General features: G+C 42.5%; 1 protein-coding gene and 1 long non-coding RNA gene across 4 annotated transcripts in view; one reads left to right on the top strand and one right to left on the bottom strand.

The window, feature by feature from the left end:
• LOC132317024 (uncharacterized) overlaps positions 1 to 10,946 on the bottom strand; it is a 22,426-nt gene extending 11,480 nt beyond the window's left edge. The window contains exons 1-2 of the long non-coding RNA XR_009483986.1: positions 10,919 to 10,946; positions 234 to 368 (exon numbers count right to left, since the gene is read on the bottom strand). This is a non-coding gene — a long non-coding RNA (uncharacterized LOC132317024). The remainder of the gene's footprint in view (positions 1 to 233; positions 369 to 10,918) is intronic.
• Positions 10,947 to 11,545: 599 nt separating this feature from the next.
• Positions 11,546 to 25,606, top strand: part of TBC1D1 (TBC1 domain family member 1) — a 111,657-nt gene continuing 97,596 nt past the window's right edge. For all 3 annotated transcript variants that reach the window (XM_059817577.1, XM_059817579.1, XM_059817578.1), the window contains exons 1-2: positions 11,546 to 11,585; positions 19,231 to 19,745. In XM_059817577.1, coding sequence (XP_059673560.1) covers positions 19,329 to 19,745 — 417 coding nt within the window. In that variant the 5' untranslated portion in view covers positions 11,546 to 11,585; positions 19,231 to 19,328. The remainder of the gene's footprint in view (positions 11,586 to 19,230; positions 19,746 to 25,606) is intronic.

A 25,606-nucleotide genomic window follows, 5' to 3' on the forward strand; every position in this document is an offset into this window, starting at 1 on the left:
TGTTTTGGATATCAATGTAGCTCTAACAGTCCCAGTACTTCTTGGGTAAAGAAACCTCTTTGCCAGAATCACTTCTGGTATCCCATGGAGAACGACTAGTTGCCAAACCAAGCATAGATCAAATTTAGCGAATTATTCATAAAGGAACAAACTTGCCATTCCATCCCCAGTAAACACTAGCTTACCTTGTTAGCTAAGATGGTAAGCAAAGAACACTTGATGCCTGATTTTACCTTAGAGACTTTAGAGTTATCGTCGGAGGACACAAGGAGAGGAGTAGACCCTGCATTCTGTGGCTGTCACACCATTTTTTTCTTGGCTGTTGCAGAGTCAAAGGTAGCATCTGAATCATTCATATTGAGGTCCATCTGTGTGGCATAAAAATTAACTTTAACATAAAGTAATAAGAAGGGTACTGAGGAAACAGAGTATGCTCTTAATCAAATCTTAGTCCTTTAGAGTAGAAAGCTAGAAAGATAGGTTATTAGTTTGTGCAGAAAATGCTTGTTCACACCCTCTACTTTTCTGTTTCCATTTCTCTTATATTAAACCAAAGATGAGATGAGATTTTATTGATGCATGTTTATTTGGTGCCTTGAATAATGCAGTCCATACTCCTAAATAGGACCCTAGGGGCTACTGAATGTAGTAATAACTGCAAATGGAATCTCAATATTGACTTCAGTGCAATCACCTTTGTCACATTGCATAAAATTTCTGCATATATCAACTCCCACTGTCCTTTTCTCAAAATAAATCTAAGGACAAATTAAAGGCTTAAAATGAATATATAGTATTTTAGACTTTTTTCCATGCATGTTAAGTGTGCTAAAACAGTGCATTTGGCATGTTGTAAATCTGAACTGATTCTGAAAAGGGAAGTAGAACAACTTAAGACACTGACACTCATTGACAGATTAATTGATCACCAGTCCATTTCCACCTGACCTTGTGGCAGAAAAGTCTATTAATCTGGGTTTTTTCTGATTAAAGACACTTTTTGTTCATGAAATTTGAAGGCAACATTACCAGTCTCTTAAAATTTGGGGGTTTGTCATCATTTTTGTCCCTGGAAGTATGTTGATAGTTCCAAGTCCAACTCATGCCTTATCATCTAGAACTGAGATGGGGAGGGATTTCAAGACCATCCGTAAGAGGGGGGCGTGAAAACAAGGATCTGTTACTAAGGAATTAAAATGACAATGTCAACTTTAGCTTTTGCCATGGTCCAAATCTGAAGTACTTTTCAATAGCAGATGTTCTCTTGTCCCATTTCCTCTGCTGCTCAGTACCTGTGATGCTGGGTCCCCAGCTGCCCGAGACCTGGAGTAATAGGTGTGTGGTACAAGTTTGTGAGACCAGAGTATGAAATGGTGCTGACACATCACAGAAAAAAAGCATGCACCCAGGTCTCTGAGGTTTCTGTGATAAGTTTCAATGTGGCAAGAGTCGAGAAGAGAAATTAAGCAAGAACCTTACTGCTCACTAACCCTGCTATTGCAAAGGTTCCTCTTTTCTTCTTTCCATGCTCCTCAGCACAGGAGGTCCTGCTTTCCTTCCTTTATGAACAGGCAGCAGGGAGATGTGAAGAGAAGGTGGTAAGGAGGAAGATAAAATTGAGATAGTGTGTGAAGGTTGTGTACTCCTGTACTCAAGTAGGAGAAAAAAGCTGAACAGAAATAGCTCCCATGTGCTCTGTCTCTTACACATTGATGAAAAGAAAAGAGCAGGAGGATGAAAAGCAGAACAGAAGACTGAGGCACCTGATTCTCCTAACTCATCCTCAATTTGTTCACCCTGCTGTTCCCAACAAGAGCCTTTCTATGTGGAACATCCTCCCTTGAAGGAGCACTATCTTTTAGGTGGGAGGGTTAATGGTTGATGTAGGGTGTCATGTTCAGCTGCACCATCAGTTCTGGCAGAACAGGTAGAAGGATGAAGCTTGCAGGAGAAATGGAATCTAGTTTGGTAACTAAGTTATGACTTGCATACATTCGCAAACATAGCTACATACTTTTTACAAATGCAAAACTTTAAATCTTTATTATCCTCCCAGAAGTCAAGTTCTCTAGCCGTGTTATTTTCAATACAGCTTGAAGATTGCACCAGTTGTGCAGCTGGGTATGGGAGAAGAACCTTTTGGAAAGCTCAAGAAATTTCTCAGCATGGTGATGAGAGGGAGGCATGTGCCATTCATATTCAGCTATGACTTGTTTCAGCCTGCATGCAGATGCATTTACTCTTCAAGGAGTAGCACTTTTGATCTGGTGGCATTGGGCTTTTTGACTTTTGGGTAGTCATCTACTGCAACCTGGTACCAGTTTGTCACTACCGGCCTGGCATATACACTCCTGAATGTCCGTGCCTGTCTCTAGCCCAACGTCAGGTTGAGGGGAGGAGGGGGAGACACAGGTGCATAGTCCCTAGAACAGAGTAAGGGGCCTTATTTCAAGGTACTGGCCATGTGAGAAGTGGAAGGGTGAGTGCTGGGCCTATACTTGAATTTCACTCTTGGTAGAGTGGAACATTTGGCTTGTGACTTGACCACAGGCCACTCTTGCACACAATTTCCTGCTTCCATTCAAAGCAAATGGTTTTTCACAAGCTCCCAATTTGGACTGCTCGCTGCCTGGTTAGATGACAGTCAGTGCTTCCAAGACTGACTTCCTAGGGGTATCCAGCCTCTGTGATCGCTGTGGGCTGAGGGTCAAGATTAAGACAGGCCACCCAGCAGCAGCACCTTTGCCAGAAGATACAGCAATAGGGGGCATACCATGCTGGGGTGTGCATCATCTTCCAGTATGCTAAAGACAAAAGTTTCTTGAAAGAAAACTGCTGAAGCAAGAGCTGTAGTACACATACGATTAATGTAAAACACTCCCTCAGCAGCCTAAGTAGGCAGAGAACAAGTGGTGCTACAAACCTATGGCACATGGGGTGGACTATGCAGCCTCCACCTGTGGCCCCGGTTGTGTTTGACCTTAAACTGTAGTGTGGATGGATGCACTGCAGCTGGCCAGGCCAGCTGTGTTACTCAGCTGGTGAGATCCCCAGGTGCGCGGGGTCCCAAGCTGGAGAGCACAGACAGAGGAATGGTTCTACAGGAGGCAGGCTGGGGCAGTGCCTTCAATTTGAGCGCTGACGAGCTATATCCAGGGCACGGGAAGCTTTGTGGATCTGTACAAGCCTGCAGCCCTGGGTTTTGTCAAGGGAGGTGATTCTCCCCCTCTACTCCGCTCTCATGAGACCCCACCTGGAGTGCTGTGTCCAGCTCTGGGGTCCCTAGCACGAGACAGACATGGACCTGTTAAAGCAGGTCCAGAGGAGGGCCATGAAAATGGTGAGAGGGCTGGAACACCTCTCCTATGAAGAAAGGCTGAGACAGTTGGGGTTGTTCAGCCTGGGGAAGAGAGGGCTCCAGGGAGACCTCATTGCAGCCTTTCAGTATATAAAGGGGGCTTATAAGAAAGACAGAATGACACTTCTTACCAGGACCTGTAGTGACAGGACAAGCAGTAGAAGTTTTAAACTGAAAGAAGGTAGATTTAGATTAGATATAAGGAAGAAATTTTTTATGATGAGGGTGGTGAGACACTGGAACAAGTTGTCCAGAGAAGTTCTGGATGCCCCATCCCTGCAAGTGTTCAAGGTCAGGTTGGATGGTGTTTTGAGCAACCTGATCTACTGAAAGATGTCCCATCCTATGGCAGTGGAGTTGGACTAGATGATTTTTAAAATGTCTTTTCCAAGCCAAACCATTCTGTGATTGATTTTATTTTCATTTATAGCGTGGGAGGTCTCACATTTCTTTTGTTACAGAATGTGGTAAAAGATGCTTGACTGAATTCATGGGGAAGGTCTGAAGACAGTAGGGTTATAGGTCCTGAATTTTTTTATTGTTTTCTGTATTTACCTGAACATCCCCACAGGCTAGAGAGGCATGTTTATTTTACATCTGCTTCTACATACCAAGCCTGGATCTGTATTTTGCTAATGTTTCCTCTCTCTAGGAAAGCCATCTGTGTTCAGTCTTGGTCGGAGTCTGTCAAGGTGCTTCACTTTTGAGGGATGCTAAGGAGAACCAGATGGCCTGGTCTATCCCTCAGGTTTCTTTGACAGGCTGGTTTCTGCTGAGCTGTTGCTGTTATTTATGGATCACCTACATGCATTAATTACTACTTCTGTCCTGCCTGGAGATCTCCAAGGGACATCATCTCTCCTAGGAGCATGCAGTCCCTGATAGTGCTGGGGTGGATGAGTGGCTGCCTAGCTGGTTCTGCTAACATGCTGATAGTAGGGCCATGATGACATTGCAGCTCCTTTTGTCACTGTCTTCACCATTCTCCTTGTTTATACTTTTAGAGGGGACCTCCTCATCCTTCTCTCATCTTCCACCTAAACTGGTTACCTCTGCCAGGTACTGGTACAGTGAGACTGTGATTTATTGTCATCAGGCTGAGAACAGCTTTTTTTAGGTTATACAGAAGGTCTTATGGACAAGGTGAATATGGTGTAAGGCAAGACAGAAGAGCCTTTGTAGCCATCCCACAAAGGCCTATGAAAGATTGCATGCTGTACACTGAGTGGATGCACTTGGGGAACTCTGCAAGTGTCTTAAAAGTCTGGCAGCAGGGCCAGCAATGAGCTGACGTATACTGAGACATCCTTAAGATGGCTTTAGAGTATCCTCTGAAACAGTACAGATATGGTCAAGATGATGGTCCAATCTGTATCATTCTGTCTTCCCACAGACAAGAAATTTACTTCCTCCATTCCCTGCTCTGTTCCAAAACAAAGTTCACAACCTCGGATAGAGAGAGCAAAAAAAAAAACCCACACTGTTTTTTCAAGCTGATTGAACAATTACAACAAACTACAGAATTACAAGATGAAACTTGTTGCTAGAGTCTTTACTAACCTTGTCTCGCATCAGAGAAAGAGGATCTAGAACTGAAATCAAGAACTGAAACAAAGGCAGTAGTAGTATTGCAAATTGGAGAGAAGTTAGTATTGCGAGTTGGAATGGGTGCTAAGCTACAGCTTCTTCACAGCTGGTCTAATTCCTCCATCAATGTGTTGTGTAAGAGAATGAAGCCAATTTAGAGATGATTAGTCCCAGGACAGACATTAAAAAAACCAGACAAATGTAATTTGTGAGTAACCAGCCTTGAACTGGGAGCACAGGCGCTAATATTTTATCCAGAAATGGCAATTGCCGTGACTAGAATAAAGAATACTTGCACGCCAGACTGAACCCAAGTGTAAAGAAACCCCTGGCTACTCCCAGAGAATGTAGGGGAATGCCTATGGGGCTAGTGGGGAAATGCCTCTAGGCTGAGGAGAAACTAGCAGAGTACTAAAAACTCTGCCAAAAAATAAAAGCATAGTAATGCTTTAATACTAGATTGATGGACTTTACTTTAAGGTTATTAGTTTGTTTACTAGTCACAACTTAAATGCACCCCTGAATTATTTTTTTTTTTCAGTAAACTTTATGAAACAGTTTGGCTGGAAGGAAATAATAAATACATTTCATCTTCCTTACAGGCTGTGAACTTAGTCCACAGCATATTATGAAAAATACAAGTACTGTACTTGAGTTGCACAAGGATTTATTTGAGACTTTTGCTATATAACAACAAATCACACAAGGATAACTGGAATTCACTATAAAAGAATATTTACTATATAATCAATTATTTTCATGTTGTACAAGTACATGTTTAAATCTGTAACTAATTCACCTACAAAGTTTCTCTAAATGAAATTGCCTGCTTACTATTGCTCTTCAAAGTTCTAGTGGTTGTGGGTTTTATTTTGGCACACCAACAATAAGCAAACCTTATATCCTTGTTTAACAGTCACTGTGAATAGCAACATTGAAATGATATTAAATTAAAGTCTTTACAAGACTGGGGACTTTTAGGATTCCATGGCTGAAGGCACCTGAATGCCATACGTAAGTAAAATCTACAAATTAATTGTAAATAAAAACAACAACCAACAAAACTGTTCTCTGCCTGTAAGTACAAAAGTAATCAAAGGTAATTAAACTGAGCTGAATTGCTTTCCTTCACGATGTTTCTTTGCACTATGTAAGCACGCAGATTCATCAAGGATAGTGTTTCTGCTCAACTTCCAAGTGGAAGCCAACATTTCTCTGTTGTATAACGATTGCCAGGTAACTGAAATGAGGACATGCACCATCAGAACACAGTGCATAATCAGATGAGCCTATTAAACTGTCCAATCATATCCTAACACCCACCTAAATAAAATGTAATATAAATTATGGCATAGCAACAGCAGCCTCCAAACAAAAGAAAAAGCTTAAAATACTCACACAATCACTGGTAAGTAATTTTCAAATGTATTTATGGGAATGAAGGGGAAGGAGGATTAATCATGACATCTGAAATGCGCAAAAACACAGAGGCAGCAGGCAGAACCTGTAACAGTAGCTCAACTCTTTCCTGACTCTTAAATCATAACCAGTGATAACAGAAAGCCTCTTGTCTGTGAAGATAATCACTAATGTTGCTGGCATGCATTCCTACAGCATATGAAATAAGCAAACGTGCTATAATAACAGTTATCATTCAAATTTTGTTTATGGAATGTCTGGAACTGTATATAAATAGCATCTGGAGATACAATGTCATTGGATAAGAATGCAGTACTTCATCCAGAGCTCACTGAAGTCAAAGGACTGCAAAACAGTATCATGCCCTTAATAAGGTACTAAACAGATTTACATGAAACAAATCACAAATAAAGACTAAGACTGTTTTATATAATAGCAATAGAAATTCATCATTATGGGTAACTCAGAGGGAAAAGCACAGAGGCTTGTAATGCAACTGAAGCACAATGTACATGCCCGCATTCAAATTCATAATCCGCAATGTTACTGCTCAACTGCTGCCCAACTATGGAGCAACTTGAACTCTAAAAGCATCTTGGGTGGAAACTTAAAACTTCATGTTTGCCTTATGGTACTTCAAAGGGTGAATCCACAGTCACAACAAGTGTGCCCTCACTTGTGCCCCAAGTTCTGCCCTTACCCATGGCCAGACACATTCAGCCTAAATTTGTACAATCCTACCCCAGCTGGGATCTAGTGAGTAGATGCTTCTCCTCCTTACCCTACAAGAGAGGCTTCTTTGCCTACATGTTCTCATAGTGTGCCTCATAAAAGCCTGTATATTCAGGTTCTGTACAAAAGGCAGTACTGAGGTTTTCTTTGCATTTTTTTTGTCTGACTGGACAACGAGGTAATGGTTAAACTGGTATTCTTTTATAGATCATGTTTGCAGGATGTGGAAAGCCAAGGCTGATTTTCCTCTTCAGTCTGAAGAAGTTAATGTGCTCGTAGTATGTTCTAGTTAATAGGTTACTGTAAAGAAAAACTAGCCTGTGAAGGAAAAAAGAACTGAGATTTACTGTTTCAGAAAATCGAACATTATTAGGAAGCCTGGTGCTCAGGGCTTTCACCTGAATACAGGGATTCCAGTCCCTGGAACACATGGAAGTGCTTACTTTTTAAGGACTGGAACATATGACCCACCATTCTTGTTTTCTTCTTATTTTCACAAATGAAACATTGTTTTTCCCCTACACAAGCAACAGTTTCGTCAGGAAGCACAGAGAAGGAATGCTGTCCAATGTAACCTGGAGGCTGATGATGAGGAAACTTTCATGGGAGGCAGGCTGAACACTCTGAGGCTGACTAGAAAAAAAAATGGTCTTCCTGCATCCTGAATAAACAGACATAAAAGACAGAGTGGCCTTTTTGTTCTTCAAATAAAGCACCTAAATACCTATCTTCAGGAAAGCGTGGCTGTTGAATCATGAGAATGGGGGACCACATCTTGCAGACCTGATAGGTGCTAAAACCAGAAAGAGAAGGTGACTTTACACACAATCCCATCTTCTACATTTCCATATCACCTTACGTAGTTCATGAGCTACATAACACTAAAATACCCTTCTACTGCAAGGACAGACCATAAAGAACAGTTGCAGCTTTACCTACAACTATTCAGCAGCACTCTTTTTTTCCCATGAGAGTTGTTGTGTTCCCTTGTTATCACCAGTCACACCAAAGTGTGTTCATATCTAAATGCTCTTTGTTTCATCTGATACAGCTTTAAACTCTTACTTGTGCATTGTTTCTAAACCCTCTCTGCAAATAATTTGCTATCTGTCATAGTAGTGTTTTAAGTCTGTATTACCAGCACTGAAATGAATGGTCACTTACATGTACACTGCTGAACATGGTGGAGTTTGGTCCAGATGCTTATTGTGACCTGTGTGTTTCTCCACTCTATCTCATTACTAATATGTTGTTCTTATCATGACATTTTCATCTGTTGTTGAGCTGGTAACAGACATCAGACTAATACCTTCTAAAACCATTGACAGATCTTGTACTTTTATTAGTTGGATTTTTTAGTTAGTTTTAATAAAAAAGCAAAATATTCTAAAATAAAATTATCACAAAATGTTGCAAGTGTTATACTAAAATTTCCTTTCTTTTTGAGGCACTCTGATACTGTATTTTTACTACACCTTACCAATTAGCATTACAGAAGATTGGCTGGATTAAACAGATAATGAGTGACTGTTCCTGAATAGTTTTTCAAGGTGTTTAAGTCAAGTTATAAACACTTCAGGTTTGTTTTGTCTCTTATTAACTGTAAGGAAATACTTTATGTCTACTTGAATAAAAAAGAGGACTTTTTTCAAAATTAGAGCAAATGGAACTACTAAACCAATGTAAGTGTAGTTCTTAACCAAGGCACTTCACTTTGCTTATAAAATCATAGAATCGTAGAATGGTTTGGGTTGGAAAGGACCTTAAAGACCATCTAGTTCCAACCGCCCTGACATGGGCAGGGACACCTTCCACCAGACCAGGTTGCTCAAAGCCCCATCCAACCTGGCCTTGAACACTTCAAGGGTTGGGGCATCCACAGCTTCTCTGGGCAACCTGTTCCAGTGCCTCACCACCCTCATGGTGAAGAATTTCTTCCTTAAATCTAGTCTAAATCTATCCTCTTTCCGCTTAAAGCCATTACCCCTTGTCCTATCACTACATGCCTTTGTAAAAAGTCCCTCTCCAGCTTTCTTGTAGGCCCCCTTCAGGTACTGGAAGGCTGCTAGAATGTGTCCCCGGAGCCTTCTCTTCTCCAGGCTGAACAAGCCCAACTCTCCCTCGACCTGCTGGTCACGCTTCTTTTCACAGAATCACAGAATCATTAAGGTTGGAAAAGACCTGTAAGATCATCAAGTCCAACCATCAACCCATTTTGATGCAGCCCAGGATATGGTTGGCTTTCTGGGCTGCAGGTGTGCACTGCTGGCTCACGTTGAGCTTCTTGTCAACTAACGCCCCCAAGACCTCCTCAGGGCTCCTCTCAATCCATTCTCCGCCCAGCCTGTATCTGTGCTTGGGATTGCCCCAACCCATGTGCAGGACCTTGCACTTGGCCTTGTTGAACTTCATGATGTTGCCACAGGCCTACCTCTCGAGCCTGTCAAGATACAACATTGTATCAGAACATGAGTAATTTGACAAAAACTCTGCTAGGCAAAGAATTAAAACATATGAGCTGGAGACAACAGGAAAAATAATAGAGGGCCCCAGGAATGAGTTCAAGCACAGTCCAATTTTTTTCCCAGCTATCGAAGAGGAAAAGGAAGAAAGGATTTGTATTTGTGATGCTCTAGTATTGACTTCTGTTGTTCAGGGATTTTCCAAGCAACAAAAAATAGTCTTGTAGGATCCTTATCTGTTTCATTATCACCTTTTGAAAGGCAACAGGGAAGCAGTAAATATGGTCTTCCTAAGATCATTTGTTGGTAATTTGGGAATGCATTAGCCTTGGCTGAAGTGCTGGAGCTGTCTGGGTGGGGATCGCAGTTCGCTGTCTTCTATAACATGATTACTAGAGGCATGCAATGCTTAGGCAGCAGGTTTAAAACGAGCAAAAGGATGCACTTGCCTCAGATACTGAGGTTGGTGGGTGGTAACTGGAGCAAGAGTGTTGTCCTTAGCAGTAATGGTTTAAAGACATAAGTCAGGCATGGTTTGCAAAGATGTGGCATTTCTATTCCCAAGGAATGCAAAGGATGTCATTGAAAACACAAGGCACTCATACCTGTTCCCATGTCTGAAGGAGAAGCAGCAAACCATGAACTGAGTACAGATTGGGAACAAGTGCTACGAGGGAACTGCTGCTTTCATACTTTGATTCGCATGTCAATGATCCTATAAAAGCACATCTAGCAAGCAAAAGCCATGTAGATGCAACCACCTTGCACTTTGCAAGTAGGGGATGTGCTTACATACCAAAATGTGACTTGTTTTCCATAGTCTGGGGCAACATTGTGCTTGCATTTGACAGCTTACTCGACTGTTTCCCTCACAGCATAGCACACGTGCAGCAGCAGAGCAAACTTCCTTGAGAAAGCTCAGATTCTACAAATGTGCACAGACTTAAAAGTAAGTAAATCAGTGGTCCTACTGCCAAGAAGACTTGAAATTAATTGAGTGCAAAAGTGGTTTGCAGAATCAGAATGTAGGGGGTGCCTTGATCATCTGGAAAGAGCACTTGCAGAAGAGCATAATTAAGTCTCCAGATCCATTCATTCCTTATCCTCTCTGGCAACTGAAAGACCAACTAGAGCCAACTTTTACAGTGATTTTATATATATATATATGCACGTGTGGCTTCTCGTGCATGGAAGAGGTGGGATGAAGGCATGAAGGTGATTCAGAGACGGTGAGCCCCATGGCCCCACAGCCAGGGCTGGGCCCAGACCCGAGGAGGGCTTGCCTGCTCCCAGATTCCAGGTGCCAGGCTACTTCCAGTCCTGTGCGCAAACTTCCCTTTGAAAATGGCTCCTGCCTTACCTTCTGCGCCCGCAACTTCAGCTAACCTTCAGTCCACCCGGGCTCACTACGGCAAGGCGGCACTGACATGTCTTCTGCGGGAGATGAGAGGTTGTGAGAGACACACGGGGCAGCGTCGCCGAAATCCAGCTCGAGAGGGACGAAACGGGCCGGGGGAGGGGGCCTCAGCTGCCCTCTGTCACGACATGGGCGCCGGCCTGTCGCCGGCTGCCCGCCGCCGGCCGCCTCCGGCGGGCGCCTGTGCCTCTGCGCCCCCGCCGGCCCGGGGACCCGCCGCCTGTTGCTATTTTCGCCCGCGCTGGCAGCGGCGGGAGGAGGACGGCGGCGAGCGGCAGCCGCTGCGCGTGCGGCCCGGCCTCCCCCGCCTCCTCCCGCCCGGACCGCCGGCAGGTAGGGGCGGGGCGGCCCGTCCTGACGGGGGCGGACAGCAACAGGAGGCGGCGGGCAGCCCCCTCGCTCGGCCCGGCCCGCCCCGGCCGGGGCGCCCGCGCTGCCGGTGCCCTGAGGCGCTGCTGTGGCCTCCCCTCCCCCGGCCCGGCGTCCGTTAGCGGCTCTCTGCCCCCCTCTCCTCAGCGGGAGGTGGGCAGGCGGCGCCTGACAGCCCGTGGCCGCTGCCCGCCGAAGGCACTTCCTTGCAGCGAGCATATCCTGTGGCGGCGAGGCGGCGGTAAGCGGTGGCAGCGGCCGGTCAGCCGCTGGCCCCAGCTCCAGGCCTGGCGGTGGGCGGCCGCGGGCCGGGACCGGGGCCAGGGCGGCGGTGGGGGCCGCCGTGCCTCCGCTGCGGGCTGGCCCGGGCAGCGGCGCTGGCGGGGCCGAGCTGCCTTTTTGGTGGGGGGGAGGAGGAAGAGCGGTTTTTAGCTTTGAGGAAGTGAAAGAGTTGAGGCGAGTAACCGGGCACCCCGCCGCGGGGGGCGGCTGCGGGCTGGCGGGGCTGGTCCGTGCGCTGTACCCGGACTCTGAGGTGGCACGAGCCTCCGGCCGCTCGAGAGGAAACGGCTGTGAGGCGGGTGGCGGGTCCGGCCCGGGGCCCCGCTCCGTGCCCGCGGCGTGGGTAGGGCGGGCTGCCGCCCTCCCATCCGTCGCGGCAGGATCGCGCTGTTGCTTGTAAGGGATCCCCCGGAGAAGTGGCAGCATTTGCGCCGGGGACGGTATTTCTGCGGGGCGGTGGGACGGGGCGGGGCGGGGCGCGGGTGGCCGGGCGGGAGCGGAGCGGGGACGGCGGGGAGCCGGTGCTGCGCTTCTCAGCTCGCAGGGTCCTGGTAGAGCTGGCTTCTCGTCAGAATAACCAAAAGACCTGCTTGAATTTAATCTGAGATTGACCTGATGTGCCGCGGTCTGCTTTTAGTTCTTCTTCTCACTCTTCCCTGCACCTTTCTCACCCATCGATGCAAAATCGCTTGGTGTAACTCCTCCCAGAACCTGCTGCTTCTTAGAGCAACACAGCGACTCTTCCTATAGGAGTAAAACTAACCTTTCCCACAGGAGCACACTTGGAGTTTAAGCTTAAAATCCCCACACGTTGGCGCAGTATGTTTATGGCCCTTTAGATTTGCATACTAAATTAACAAGGGCATGATCTCTTGAAACCACGTTCATGAGAGGTATGAAAAAAAAGTAGTGATTTGTAGTGCAGTATGAAAAGATTGAGACCTTTGTATGCTGTGTTGTCTTTGGGAGAGAGGCTAATATGGCAGATCTGCTGTAGGAACCTTTAGCAGTGCAGATGGTGGGATTTGTGCCTGCCGTTAAGCCTAGAGATTGAATGGAACATTGTGGGTCAAAATAAATGAAAATATACATCTCCTGAATAGCAAATACCTTTGAGCTGATGAATATGATTTTACTTTTAACACTTGTAAGTGGTGAAATTGAAATTTGTCGCAGCTTGTTTTATAGAAATGCTGAAAATCATAGGTAATATGCAAAAGTAGAAATACTTGCAGGTGAGAAAAATGGCAGGCTGGAAGGAATGTGAAACACATTCAATGATATATGGATGACTTGACACTTTTTTAACTTTATAATTTAGTTAACTGAAAAGTTGGGTGCAAGTATTTTGGCTGTGGATATGCAACTGAATAAAAAGGAATGGCATTCAGAATCTTTTAGAAAGATATTTTTAGTGCATTGCGGTGGTAGAACAGCCCAATATTTTGTTCAGGTCCATATGAGGCTGACTTAGAAGACCTCAATCATCAGCATATTAATTTCTGTGAACTCTATTAAGGAAACAGCAACAGGTGTCAAGGGCAGGAACAGTGAGCTATCTACTTCATTTGATAGTTGATTATAAACTTGTGTGTTTGTAAACAAGAACATATTACCTTTTTGCTGGAATTTTTTTTTTATTAATAGTCTATTTAATTTTTTAAATCTATTGGAGGAGTGATAGAAATGCTGGCTCTATTGGTAAATATTTTAGGTGTGATTATTACCACAAAACCAAATGATTTGCTCAGAGTACATGGTGGAGCATTATTCAGGGCCATGTCTGAAGCTGCTGACAGCATTGAAAAGAATCTTTTAAAAGTCAGCACTTCATGTATACTAAAAAAGAGTGGAAATTAAAAATAATTTCTGAGGCAAATTGACTTCTGGACTTGCACATGCTGTTGCCCACAGCAAGCCATAGGTCCAGAAAGGAACAGCAATTAATAAGTGGCTACAAGATAAAAAAGAACGTCCTTGCAATAGGAAAGCACGTCCTGATTGCAAGTGCTAGTTTAAGTTAAATTAGAACTATTTGAAAACTGAGAGCAACCTGTTTTATGATATGTAAACAATCTTATTTAACTATAGAAAACAGGCCCAAAATGTTGTTTGAAGCCTGAAGAAAAAAGATTAAGCTTGCAACTAGCTGCCCCACAGAACAACCTAATGGATGCTGTGTTGTGATACCAGAGAAGAGAGTAATTTCATGCATATTGATGGAAACATAAAAAGACCTCTTCTCAGCAGTGACCATATCATGGCATACCTAATACATATTCTCATTTGTGTTTTTCTATATATCCTGCTAGGTGGATGGAGAAATCTGTCAGCATGAGTGAAGACAATGTAAATCTCAGTCAGGGATCAGACAAGAGAGGGAGAGGAGTGGTATTTAGTTCTGGCTTGTGTTCTAGAGCTCTGGCTGCAGGCCAGGGCTCCTCATAATCCTTAAGTAGTATGGTATTTCTGCTAAAATAATCATCAGTTAAGTGCAGTCAGTACCAGTGCCTCTGATTCTATTTGTCGGCAGGGTTCAGCACTAATGCTGTGCAGACAAGAGCTGAACAAATTTGTGCTCTTTAAGACCAGCTGTTTTTCACTAGACCTTGCTATATCGTTGGAAGTTTTGCTTAGCATCTTGTAGGGGAAAAAGAAAACCGATTTACAGAAAAAAACCTGCTGTCACGTCAGCAGCCTAATGTCGAGTAACTGCACAGTTGTCTCTCAGATGAACTGCCAGAAGTTAAGGAAGCTGGGGTCTTTCTGTTCAACGACTCACAGATAAAACCCCTCATTTAATCATTGAGGTGTGGAAGCTTTTACTGCTTCCTTGCTTCATGCATCTTCTAAACTTGTCAGTTCTGCTGCGGGTCCCAGCACTCCAGCTGCTACCAAACCAGGGGAAGAGCTGGAGAAAAGTGAAGGGTTGCTCAGGTCAATAGTTACCTATGTTCAGAACAAGAGTCTGAAACTTTTGGCCTCATGTCTGTATTGAATTTAGTCCAGTCCAAAAGAAACAACAGAAGAAGTATAACTCTTCACTACTGTTGTAGTTTCTGCTTTTTTTTTTATTTGTGTGTGTTCTTTTGGTTTAGAACAACCTCTCTCCCTTCTTTGCCTTTTTTTCTGTATTAGTTTGAGTCTATCCCAAATCTGCCTGGTTTTCCCCCTACTGCCAAAACCTGATTTCCAGTGCCCCACCCTCCCAGGTTAATAACATAGCCTGTTCTCTGTACCCCACAAGATTCTCCTTCCTCACCTCAAAGCTGACCTGGCTCCATCTAACCAAATGTCACCCAAAGCTTGTACCTTGTCCTCATGATAAAGTCTTTGCTCTCTTGAGAGAGGGTGAGTTTTGAGGAATGCTGTCCTGCATGACACACAGCTGTTTAGATATGTACCTTCATGCAGGGAGAACCTGGGGTCCAGAATGGCAGAAGTACTAATTTTTGTAGCCATTCCCTTCATGCTGTCGTGCCATCACCCTGACTTCTGTCTGAAGGCGTCCTTTTTAGTTTCTGGTGACATAAAAAGATGAGAATACAACTTAATTTGGGAGAACAAAAGCCTGATATATATATATATTTTTTTTTTTTTAAAAAACACAGTATCAAATTTTGCTAGAACAGGACTATCAGTGTAGTGTTGCATGTTTTCTAAGCCTACTCCTCACTTGTGAGAAGTGGCTGGGTTGGTCACAGTGAAAAAGAAATTGAGGACGAAGAGCACACATGTTCCCATGTGTATCTTTCACATTAGTGAGTCAGTCTGGTGTCTCCTAGTATAGAAGGTGGGGTTAAATTTATTAGTATTGTTTCTGTAAATATCATATGTGCTAGAGTTTGCCTGGCTGTTTGTATGCAAATACAGCAAATACAGCCAAATCAAAGCAGGTTAAACAGTGGCAACATTAAGATACAGTTTGGAAAATACTAACATTTCTCAGACAGCAGCAAAGCTGTTAGCTGAGGAGTGCCACTCAAGCACTTCTCAGCTCTGAGTGCAAGGGCAACAGAGATCCTTTAGAAGATGCCGATGGAGGGGAGAAAGAGGAGCTGCCCCAGTTTTGTCCATGAGCACTGGGGGAACAACTGGAGTCATTCAGCCTGTGTGCAAAGCAAAGCCTGGCAGTCTTCTCCCAGCCCAGAGTAATGGAGCTGAATGACATTTAGACCTGTCAAGGGAAGATCAAAGTTTGGGTGGAAGGAAACAAGCGGGCGGCTTTATTTTTATACCTTTTCGATTCTCTCTTGGATTAAAGGTGAAATAAGCATTTGCTTTGAAGAAGGTGTTTGTGAGTTAATCAGTCAGACACTTGGGAGGAAGAGGAAGCTTTTTCAAGCCTACGATACTAATATAGATGGTAAACGGGTACAGTGCCTGCAGAGCCAAGTTTTAGAGGGGATGAACTGAGTGGTGGCAACCAGAGATGGGTGAAGGTGCCAAAATTCCTAGTGGTGGAGTCAGGGCAGACATGGACGGGTTCAGAGCACAGACACTCTTTGGCCATAATGTGTGGTTAATTTTATGGCTGGGAACAGGCCTGTTGAGATGAGCAGAACTATTTTTAGGTCTAAATTAAGCATGTACATAAATACTTCATGGTCTTGAAGTAAAACCCAGTTATTGGTGTAAACTTAAAGGACATTAATGCCAGCAGCATGAAAATGGTATAATTTCTGGTGGGATTTGCATGTAAATTAAGATAAGGATGACAGGAGGAGGAATCAAAGAATGGCTGGAAAAGGGAGATGAAACATGCAGAACGGTAACATACAGAATGATACAGGTTAGGTAAGGAGACCTGATGCTGCTAAATTTGTGCTCTGAGAAACTGTACTTTTAGCCCCTTTTGTTAGGAAAAAAAAAATAGCATTCTGACTTCTAGTTAACTGTTTTGATTTAGTATTAACTGTTTTTCTTTAGAAATAACAAATGCAGACATTGGAGTATTTATGCTGTTGACTTTGCAAGGTGTTTATTTTGTTAGAGAGATGAATGCCAAGAAGCTTTGCATTTATATTAAATACTTTCCAGCAATACAGTGTTTGTTGAAGTATGACAGAGTATCAACCTGTTTTTTTAAAATACTGTTCAGTCCTTAGAATTAGCATGTAAAATAATGGATTATATTGTGATATTTATTCCTATTTGAGGCTGCAGTCCCTTGTAGGTCTGGGGTAAAAGAGCATGGTAGATGGTGGTAATACAAATGAAACTTCTCTTCCTTGAAAAGTTGATTTAAATGAGGATGACTTTGTTGTATTTTTACATGCTTTTTATTTAATTGCATTTTTTAAGAAAGAGTTCTGAGAAAACATAGTTGAGAAATATGGTTACAAAAAGTATGTGGCTAATAAGTTATCATCTGTGAGGTAGCTCAGTTCTCCTGTTTTCAACTAAGAATGGAGTTTTCTTAGGCTTTCTTATCCTGAGGTTATTATGTATGCCACTAAATGATGAGAACACTAAAAGCTAAAACCTTGATTTTTATGTGTTTTGGTCTACACACCATTGTTATGAATTAATCCAGTCTTCCCTGCAGTTGCTGAACTATTTTTCATTGTTACAGTTAAGGAGAAAAAATTTGTAATAGTTTTGTCAAAGAAGAAGAGACCATTTTGATTCCTGAAAAATGCAAAACTATAGTGATAATTGTGTTTAGCAGCCTGTGTTGATGAGGTGTAAAAATGCTTCCTGAAGCTGCTATCCTATATGATGCAATGCATTTATATTCATCTTAAAGATGGTTGTTTTCTTGCTTGTTTGCAAAACAAAAAACCACAATTGAGTATGAGTTGTAGTATAATTAAAATGAGGGATACAAATTCTGGATTTTCATGGCCCTTTTTCCCCACACTTCCCACACACAGACACACACAGAGAGAGGTTTATAAAAAGGCTGTTTGAAAAATTGTTCTACACATCTGGAATGCTACTTATGATGTTTTCTTCAAATAGTGTCTTTAAAACCTGCACTATTGGATTGCCTTGCTATCCTTGGAACTGGTAATGGTGCCATAGAGTTCATTTGTCAAAAGATGCAAAAGTTCCAAAAAAGTAAATGTACCCAAACATGTGGTTTCTGCAGTTCTCTTGTTTTTACAGTTTGCCAGTTACCGCAGAAACATTTTTCCCCGTTTGGACATTTGCACATTGGTTGCATTTTAAACACTTGTTTAGTTCAAAATGAATTTCCATCTTGAAAATTTTTTAAAAGGTTTTTTTTTTAAATCCTAAGATTTCCTTTCATTTCAACAAGGTGAAGCAGTGTTAGAAACTTTGTTTGAAAATATTTTTACAAGGACAAATAAAGGACAAAGTTTAATGAAAACTCATGAGAAAAATACTCCTATTTTTGATCACGGTTGTAGATGAACAAAGACAAGAAATACTGTTGCCACAGTAAACAGATGCCATTTAATAAATAATTGTTCAAATATAATTAAAAATGTTTTGTAAGGAGTTCTTGGGACTGCTCATGTTGTTTTTAATAGATCTTTTCATGGGAAACTCTCAGAAGGCTAAGGGTTAACTAGTGTCATGGTATTTAAACATAGGCAATTATAGGCCTGTCAGCTTCTCATCAGTCTTGCACAAAATAATGTAACAGCTGAAAACAGGTTCAATTAATGAGGAGTTAAAACATGGTAGTATAACAAATGCCAATCTGTGTGTTTTCATAGTCTATATTTCGCAAAACAAAATTGATAGATAAATGCCATTATTGGATTTTGTTACTAAAACTACTAATATGTAATAACAGTAGTGGTAGTAGATGCTAGGTGTAACAGGGTTATAACAGGCTTGTATGTAACTTGGTTCCATTTGATATTTTAAGAAATGAAAATGATACAATATCAATGTGGCAAACGTTAAGTATTCCTGGCTGGCTGACAGGCCTTAAAATGCAATCATGAATTGTGAATCATCATCTGTTTTTTAGTGGGATGCTGTAAGGATTGTTGCTCATCTCTGCTATCTGATAGGTTTATCAGAGATCAGTCAGTTGACTGCTGTTAACTTTTTTAGATTGCAACGATTTCTGCGGTGTTATTTAATGAAAAAGTCTGGTTGGTAACAGCCCATGAGCACTTGGCAAACTATACCCAAGGAAACAACTCCATGTTTGTAGCCAAATTCAAAATCATCCACCTATGAACCAGAAAGATGACCTTTTTTTTCTGTGTTTTTCAAATGTGAAGGTGTCTCAGCAAGCACTGACTTCAACTGTCATGAAGGTCAGAATAGCTCAGCTGAGTTCTTTCTGTGATAATAGGATTGAAATACACCAGTGTGATCCACATGTGCCTGCCCATGAAACAGACACAAGCTAGAAAGAATGTGCGTTTTTGAGTTTAGTTACTCATTAGATGGTTTAGCAAGGGTTGTAAAGCAACTTATAAATCAGGACTGACTTTTTTTCCAAGCAGTGTATTTAGTGGTATTATGTTTGTCGGACTTGAAATAGTAAGGCCCAACGTAGGGGAAATGTGCTAGCTAGGTCATGGTAGATGATCAGCATGTTTCTTCTGATGTTAAGCTATTAAATATTTGTGTTACTGACACAGCACCTACATAACTATTTCTTTTCCTTTCAGAACTCTTCTGTCCTCAATCAAAGGAACCTTCCAGATATCATCATTCCATGGAACTGAAATATTGGTGAATAAATCTGGGATCCCTAAAGGACTGTAAAATGGAGCCAATAACATTCAAAGTTAAAAAGTATCAAACACCTAGTGATTTCTCAGCAAATTTCAGTCTCCAGCTCATTGGTTCTCTGCCAGTGCATTCCCTAACCACCATGTCAATGCTGCCTTGGATTGTGGCAGAGATCCGGATGCTCAGTACAAAGTCTTCCAAAGAAGAACCTAGCATCAGCCAAATCCGACTTCATGTTTCACCAGCGAGTTTGCGATGTGAACCAGACACAGGGAAAACCCAGCAGTGGGATCCTTTGATTTGTTCAAGTTTGTTTGAGTACAAGCCACAGCACGTCCACAAACTGATTCACAATAGCCACGATCCAAGCTACTTTGCTTGTCTGATAAAGGATGGAGCAGCAAATCAACGAAGTATCTGCTATGTATTTAAAGCTGATGATCAGACAAAAGTAAGTAAAAAGAAAAAAAAACAAAGCAAGCAACCCTGCAGTTGCTTTTGTGGTGTTTGAAACCTTTCACTACAGTGTAAGATCTTAAGGTTGTATTTACAATTAGAGCCTGGATCTTACTAAAACTTACCGACAAGCATCACTTTACTTGATGTTAATGGTTCAGTTGAATTTGAACTGCTCAGTATGTGAAGTGAAAGGTGTGTAAATCTCCTACAGGATCAGAGCCTGAATTTCATTGGCTTAAAAAACACTTTAGTTTGGGATATGGGCTGAAATCTTGGCCCCCAAGTCAGTGAGAGTTTTTCTGTTGATGTCACTAGGGCTAGGATTTCACCCTTGAGTCACTGTGAACTTTATCTAATCATACGGTCAGACCTCTCCAATTTCTGTTTTCCTGAGTTGAGACCTATGTGACTGGGAAATAGAGATATCTCCTTTCTCAGGAAGAGGGAGTAGGGTGGAGCCTCCATATGTAGCATACCTGCAACCACAGGGCACTGTGGAAACCTCTTCCTAGCTCTGCAATCCACAGAGCCTCGCAGGTGGTGTCGGAGAATGGGAGAGAGGCCACAGCACAGCGCTGCAACTCTGTGACATGCAGGCTTGCTGCTGCGTGGCGTGAGACAGGATTTGGGTGTGCACGTCTCACACTGTGGGTGAGATTTGGCTCAGTTTACATTTCCTAGGAGCAAACGGTGTCCTTGCTGAAAAGGTAGAAGCATTAAAAATAGTCAATCTCTTCCTCTGTTGGAGAGTCATGTGAGACAATAACTCTTGTGAATGAGTAAGGTGAGTAGGATTTGGCACAAAACTACTGTGATCTGCTGGAGACAAAACAGTGACATATCCTTCACCTCTCAAGTGTAGACTCTAGTTATAATGTTGGAAAACAGCATCTTGCTACATGCTGCTTGCTTGACTCACAGGATGTCCTGCTGAAGCAGCAGCAGCTTATGTTCAACTTCAGAGGAAACAAATTTTAGAAACTGGACCTCTGCAGCCTGCATGACTCAGCAGACTCCTGTGCTGGCACTCTTGCTCCTGAGGACTCTTTTTTTCTATTTGCCTCAGCTCTGTAAGAGACACAGTAGTCCAGACAGGTTTAGTCACAGAGTTTAGGTGTTCATAACAACTCTTTACCCAGCAGTCTTGGACATCCAAACTTTTGTGATAATTGCACTTCATCTATTTTTATTTCACAGAATCACTGTGGTTGGAAAAGACCTGTAAGATCATCAAGTCCAACCATCAACCAACACCACCATGCCCATTAAACCATGTCCCACAGTGCCACGTCCACACGTTCCTTGAACACCTTCAGGGAGGGTGACTCCACCACTTCCCTGGGCAGCTTATTCCAGTGTTTCACCACTCTCTCAGTAAAGAAATTTTTCCTAATATCCAGCCTGAACCTCCCCTGGCGCAACTTGAGGCCATTTCCTCTAGTCCTGTCACTAGTCACTTGGGAGAAGAGACCAACACCCACCTCTCTGCAACCCCCTTTCAGGTAATTGTAGAGAGCGATAAGGTCTCCCCTCAGCCTCCTCTTCTGCAGACAAAAAAACCCAACCAATTACAATAATACTGTAAATTGCAAGAGCCACAGTTCTTTGTATCTGCATAGATAAATCTGTAGTAGGGCTGTATGTGGCAAAGAGTTCTCAGATTAGGTCAGGTCTGATTGAGGATTTGAAGTAGAAGGTATTTTGTGGCTTTGCAAATAAGTTCTTAGTATATCCCCACCTTAGGATAAGTAGAATAAAAGAGCGCAGAAGGATGTCTGTGGGAGAAGTAGACTGGGAAGATTAGTATGTTAAGACAAAAGCAGGTGAGTAGGAGACTGAACAATAAAGGCCTTTGAAGAGGAGGACAAGAAACTTGAACTTCATGCAGACAGAGGAATAGCACTGGAGATGGTAGAAAGTACAGAAAACCAGGAATGGTCAGGCTTTTAGCATCAGCATTGCAGATACACTGCAGTCCATTAACTATAGTTGTACTCCTTTATCTATACAAATTGAGCAAGAACATATACTTGATTAGTGAGGGATTATTTTACTGTTTAATACAAAAGCATTTTGTTAATGGGGGATATTTTTTTTGCTGGGTGATATTTAGCTAAAATCTAGAACTGGTGGGGGTGTGGGAACGTATGCAATGTTTTCCCTGGATATGAATACAAGGCTGTTAAGTTCATTGTTGCTCCATTACCAACATATCCACTTTAAAGCAGATATCAGTAGACAGGTAATTAATACTAAACAATGTCAGGATTCTTTGCAAGGAATACTTTGTTCTGCTCCTCTTTAGAACTGAAAGAAAAGGCAGTGCTCTATTGTGGTCTTTGTCTTCGCTCTGTAGAATCTTGTATAATTATTTCCGTTGCATCATCGTGGCAGTATATGGCTTGCTTTCCCTGCTGGTGTAGCAGTAAGTAGGGAAGGATGAGAGAAGCTTTCCTGGCAAACTGCTCCTTGGCACATTACTTGAAAACAAGCACGTGCATATAGAGATCATTCCACTCCACTTAGTACTAAAAGGGTAGGTTTACACTGCCTAGGGAGAGCTTCTCTTATGGATTAGATTACCCTTTCTGAGCAGATCTGTCAGATATGGGATCTGGAACCTTCCTTCCTTCTTCATGTATAACCTCAGTAAGTTTCCACTAGTTACAGATAGTGGAGTTTCTTCTCCCTTCACCCTCATTCTGTGGAGGTTCTGATGGGGCCTCATGATTGAGTAATTTCTGCCTGAGGGTGGGGCTGAAGCATTAATGCATATTCTTTGTAGGTGCTCAGGAATGGAGCTGGATTCAATTATATTGCCTGCAGGGAGCTTAGGAAGACTACTGATAGGTCATAGGTGCGGATTATGCATAGTGTGTTGAGTAATGGTGGTGGAACCTGAGAAAGAATTAACTCTCCAGTAAATCTGTGCTTGCAGGATAGTACCTTCATCATAAGAATGCAGCCTTGTTGAACAGCTTGGCCAGAGGGCTTGGGTACTGTAGGATTGCGATGACTTAAATGAAAACATACATGCTACCAGCCATGAGCTCATTCTTCACAAACACCGCACCGCTCTCTGTCTGTAGGACACCTTGCTTTAGCGTGTTGTTCACTCCAAGGAATGAGAGAGATAGATAATGAGAAACTAATGGCATACTGTCACAGGATATTCCTCTCCAGCAGATACAAAGCAGCCAAAACTTTGCAGAGGAAGAGTAATTTCTCTTCTTATTTTCAGTTTGGAACAGTAATTTCCACGTGCCATTATGTTGATCTTTGGTGTATTGAATGATTTGTTTTACTTAAGTATGTTTAATCTTATTTGAGGGATGTTTTGGCTGGCAAATGGAATACTGGTCACTAGTTTATCTGATAATGCCCTGGGCTAGTTTAGATTTAAGGCAAGATAAGGTTGTACTGTCCTTTATTATACTTCTATATTTATTTGAAGAATAACAGTTCTAAACTTAATGGTTTCACAGAAGTCTGAGTCAGAGGACATTCAGTACCTCAGCCCTTTCCATGACCTGTGCCCCATTCAGCAGCAGGCGCACGTTTTCCCTAGTCTTCCTTTTGTCACCTGTGTAACTATAGAAGCCCTTCTTGTTGCCTTTGACATCTCTCACTAGATTCAACTCCAGGTGGGCTTTGGCTTTCCTAACCGTGTTTCTACATGCTCAGACAGTGTCTATATATTTCTCAGGTTCGTTGTTCCTGCTTCCGCCCTCTATATTCTCCCTTCTTATGTTTGAGTTTTGCCTGGACTCCTTGTTCATCCATGCAGGCATTTTTACCTGACTTCTTGGTCATTTGGATGGACTGCTCTTGAACTTGAACGAGGTGTTCTTTGAATAACAACCATTTTTCTTGCACCCTCTTCCAGGGCCTTTATTCCATAGTACTTTTTCAAGTAGATCCCAGAAGAGGCCAAATCTGCTCTTCTGAAGTCCAGGGTTGTGATCTTGCTTTTTGCCCTGCTTCCCAGGATCCTGAACTCCACCATCTCATGGTCACTGCAGCCAAGGCTGCCTTTGACCTTCATATCCCTAACAAGCCCTTCCATGTTGGTAAGTACGAGGTCCAGCAGAGCACCTCTCCTCATCACCTCCTCTGTCACTTGGGTCAGCAAGTTGTCATCGATGATCTCCAGGAACTTGCTGGATCGATTATGTCCTGCTGTGTTGTTCCTCCAGCAGATACTTGGGTGGTTGAAGTCCCCCATCAGGACCAGGGTCTGCGAACGTGAGGCTACTTCTAGCTGTCTATAGAGTGCCTCATCCACCTGTTCTTCCTGGTCACAGGGTAAAATAAATTCCTGTATGCAGAATAAAAGTCAGCAGACAGCACTGTCACCTTTTTTTTAGTGAAGCAGATGCTCAGAATGTTTGAAAGTTTCTCCTTTTTTCTTTCTGTGATATGAACTGGACGTTTAGAGGATTTGAGGGAGAGCCTAAAAACTTGAGCCTGATGTCTTGTAAGGAGAATATTTCTGTGACATTATCAATGACTGATGCAGAACTAGAGTATGAAGAAATGTAAAAAGTTCAGTTCAGATTTTGAAAGGGTTAAATTTAGTTATTTTTTTATTTTTTTCTTTTCCCTAAGAGTCTGGACACAAGCTGTCATAACAGCCTGTAATATATGCTTGTGTTTACCAGAGCTGTTAATGCTATAAAGGCAAAACACTGGGCAGAACTGTTCTTTCCTATTTTATAGAGAAATATTGCTTGATCACAGGATTGCCGGATCACAGCTGCACAAGACGTGCACAACTCTGCTTGCTTCTTCTGAATCTTCGTTCTGTAGTGTCATAAATCAGGGGCAGCTTTTGGCCCAGGAACTGGGCTTCTGGCAGCTGCAGGAACATTGCCATGAGAGTTGCAGCACCCATATTGTTGCAGCGGACTGGGACACCTGCTCGAGACTTGAGCCTGCTCATTGACTTTGCTTGTGCCAAATCTGCCCCACAGCAGACACAGATAAGCCCCATCTCCTTACACTGAGGCACTTTTTAAAATGTAGCACTTGGCCTGTTGTTGAGCTGTTTGGTTACAACAGTGATCTCTCCTTTTGTTAGAGGTCTTAAATTTTTTTTGCTTTAACAGTTACTACATTTATAAACAACCTTCACCTACTTTTATGAGTTACAATAGCTTATGCACTTAAGTAGATCATGCTGTATTACCTGGAATGCAGTACTCTCTGTTGCATGTTGTTTGTGACCTGATTATGTGCTGGAGAAGCTGGTTTCAGATAATCAACACTTAGCTCTGTGAGGCTGCACAGAGCTGATGTTGCGAATGAACTTCACATTATTCATCTATAAAAGGAATGGCAGAGTCCCAGTGAACTCCGAAGCAGTTGTTGTGAGGCTTAGCTTCGTGACTGAGGATTCTTATACAACTTGTTTTTACATTAGACTCTAAGATATGGCCTCACTAAGTATCTCATTTTTAATAGCACCGTTTCCCTTTCTTAAAAGCATTCAGGCAAGATAAATTTAAAGATAGAGGTGATCTTTTTCTACTGTATTTTACTGCTTGATGAGTCTAGGGAGATCAAAACATGGTTGTTCTTTTGCAAAAAGCATAAAACACTGAAACAAAATGAGGTAACTGGACTTACTTCAGTGCAACTGAGAGCTTAATTTGGCTGTTTTCTGCCTCCTGTTCATATGCACCTTTGGTGTTTTTTGATGGAATCTACGTAATTGCAAACTGCGAGCACTGCTTTTCGGTTTAGGAAGTCTCTCCTGTCTCCCAAATGCTAACTGAAGAAATTAATGTAAAAAACAGAAGGAAAAAAATCCAACAGAAGAAATGAAAAACAAAACACATATTTGTGCGCATA

The sequence above is a fragment of the Gavia stellata genome, chromosome 5 (genome assembly GCF_030936135.1).
Source record: "Gavia stellata isolate bGavSte3 chromosome 5, bGavSte3.hap2, whole genome shotgun sequence".
Taxonomy (NCBI): Eukaryota; Metazoa; Chordata; class Aves; order Gaviiformes; family Gaviidae; genus Gavia; species Gavia stellata.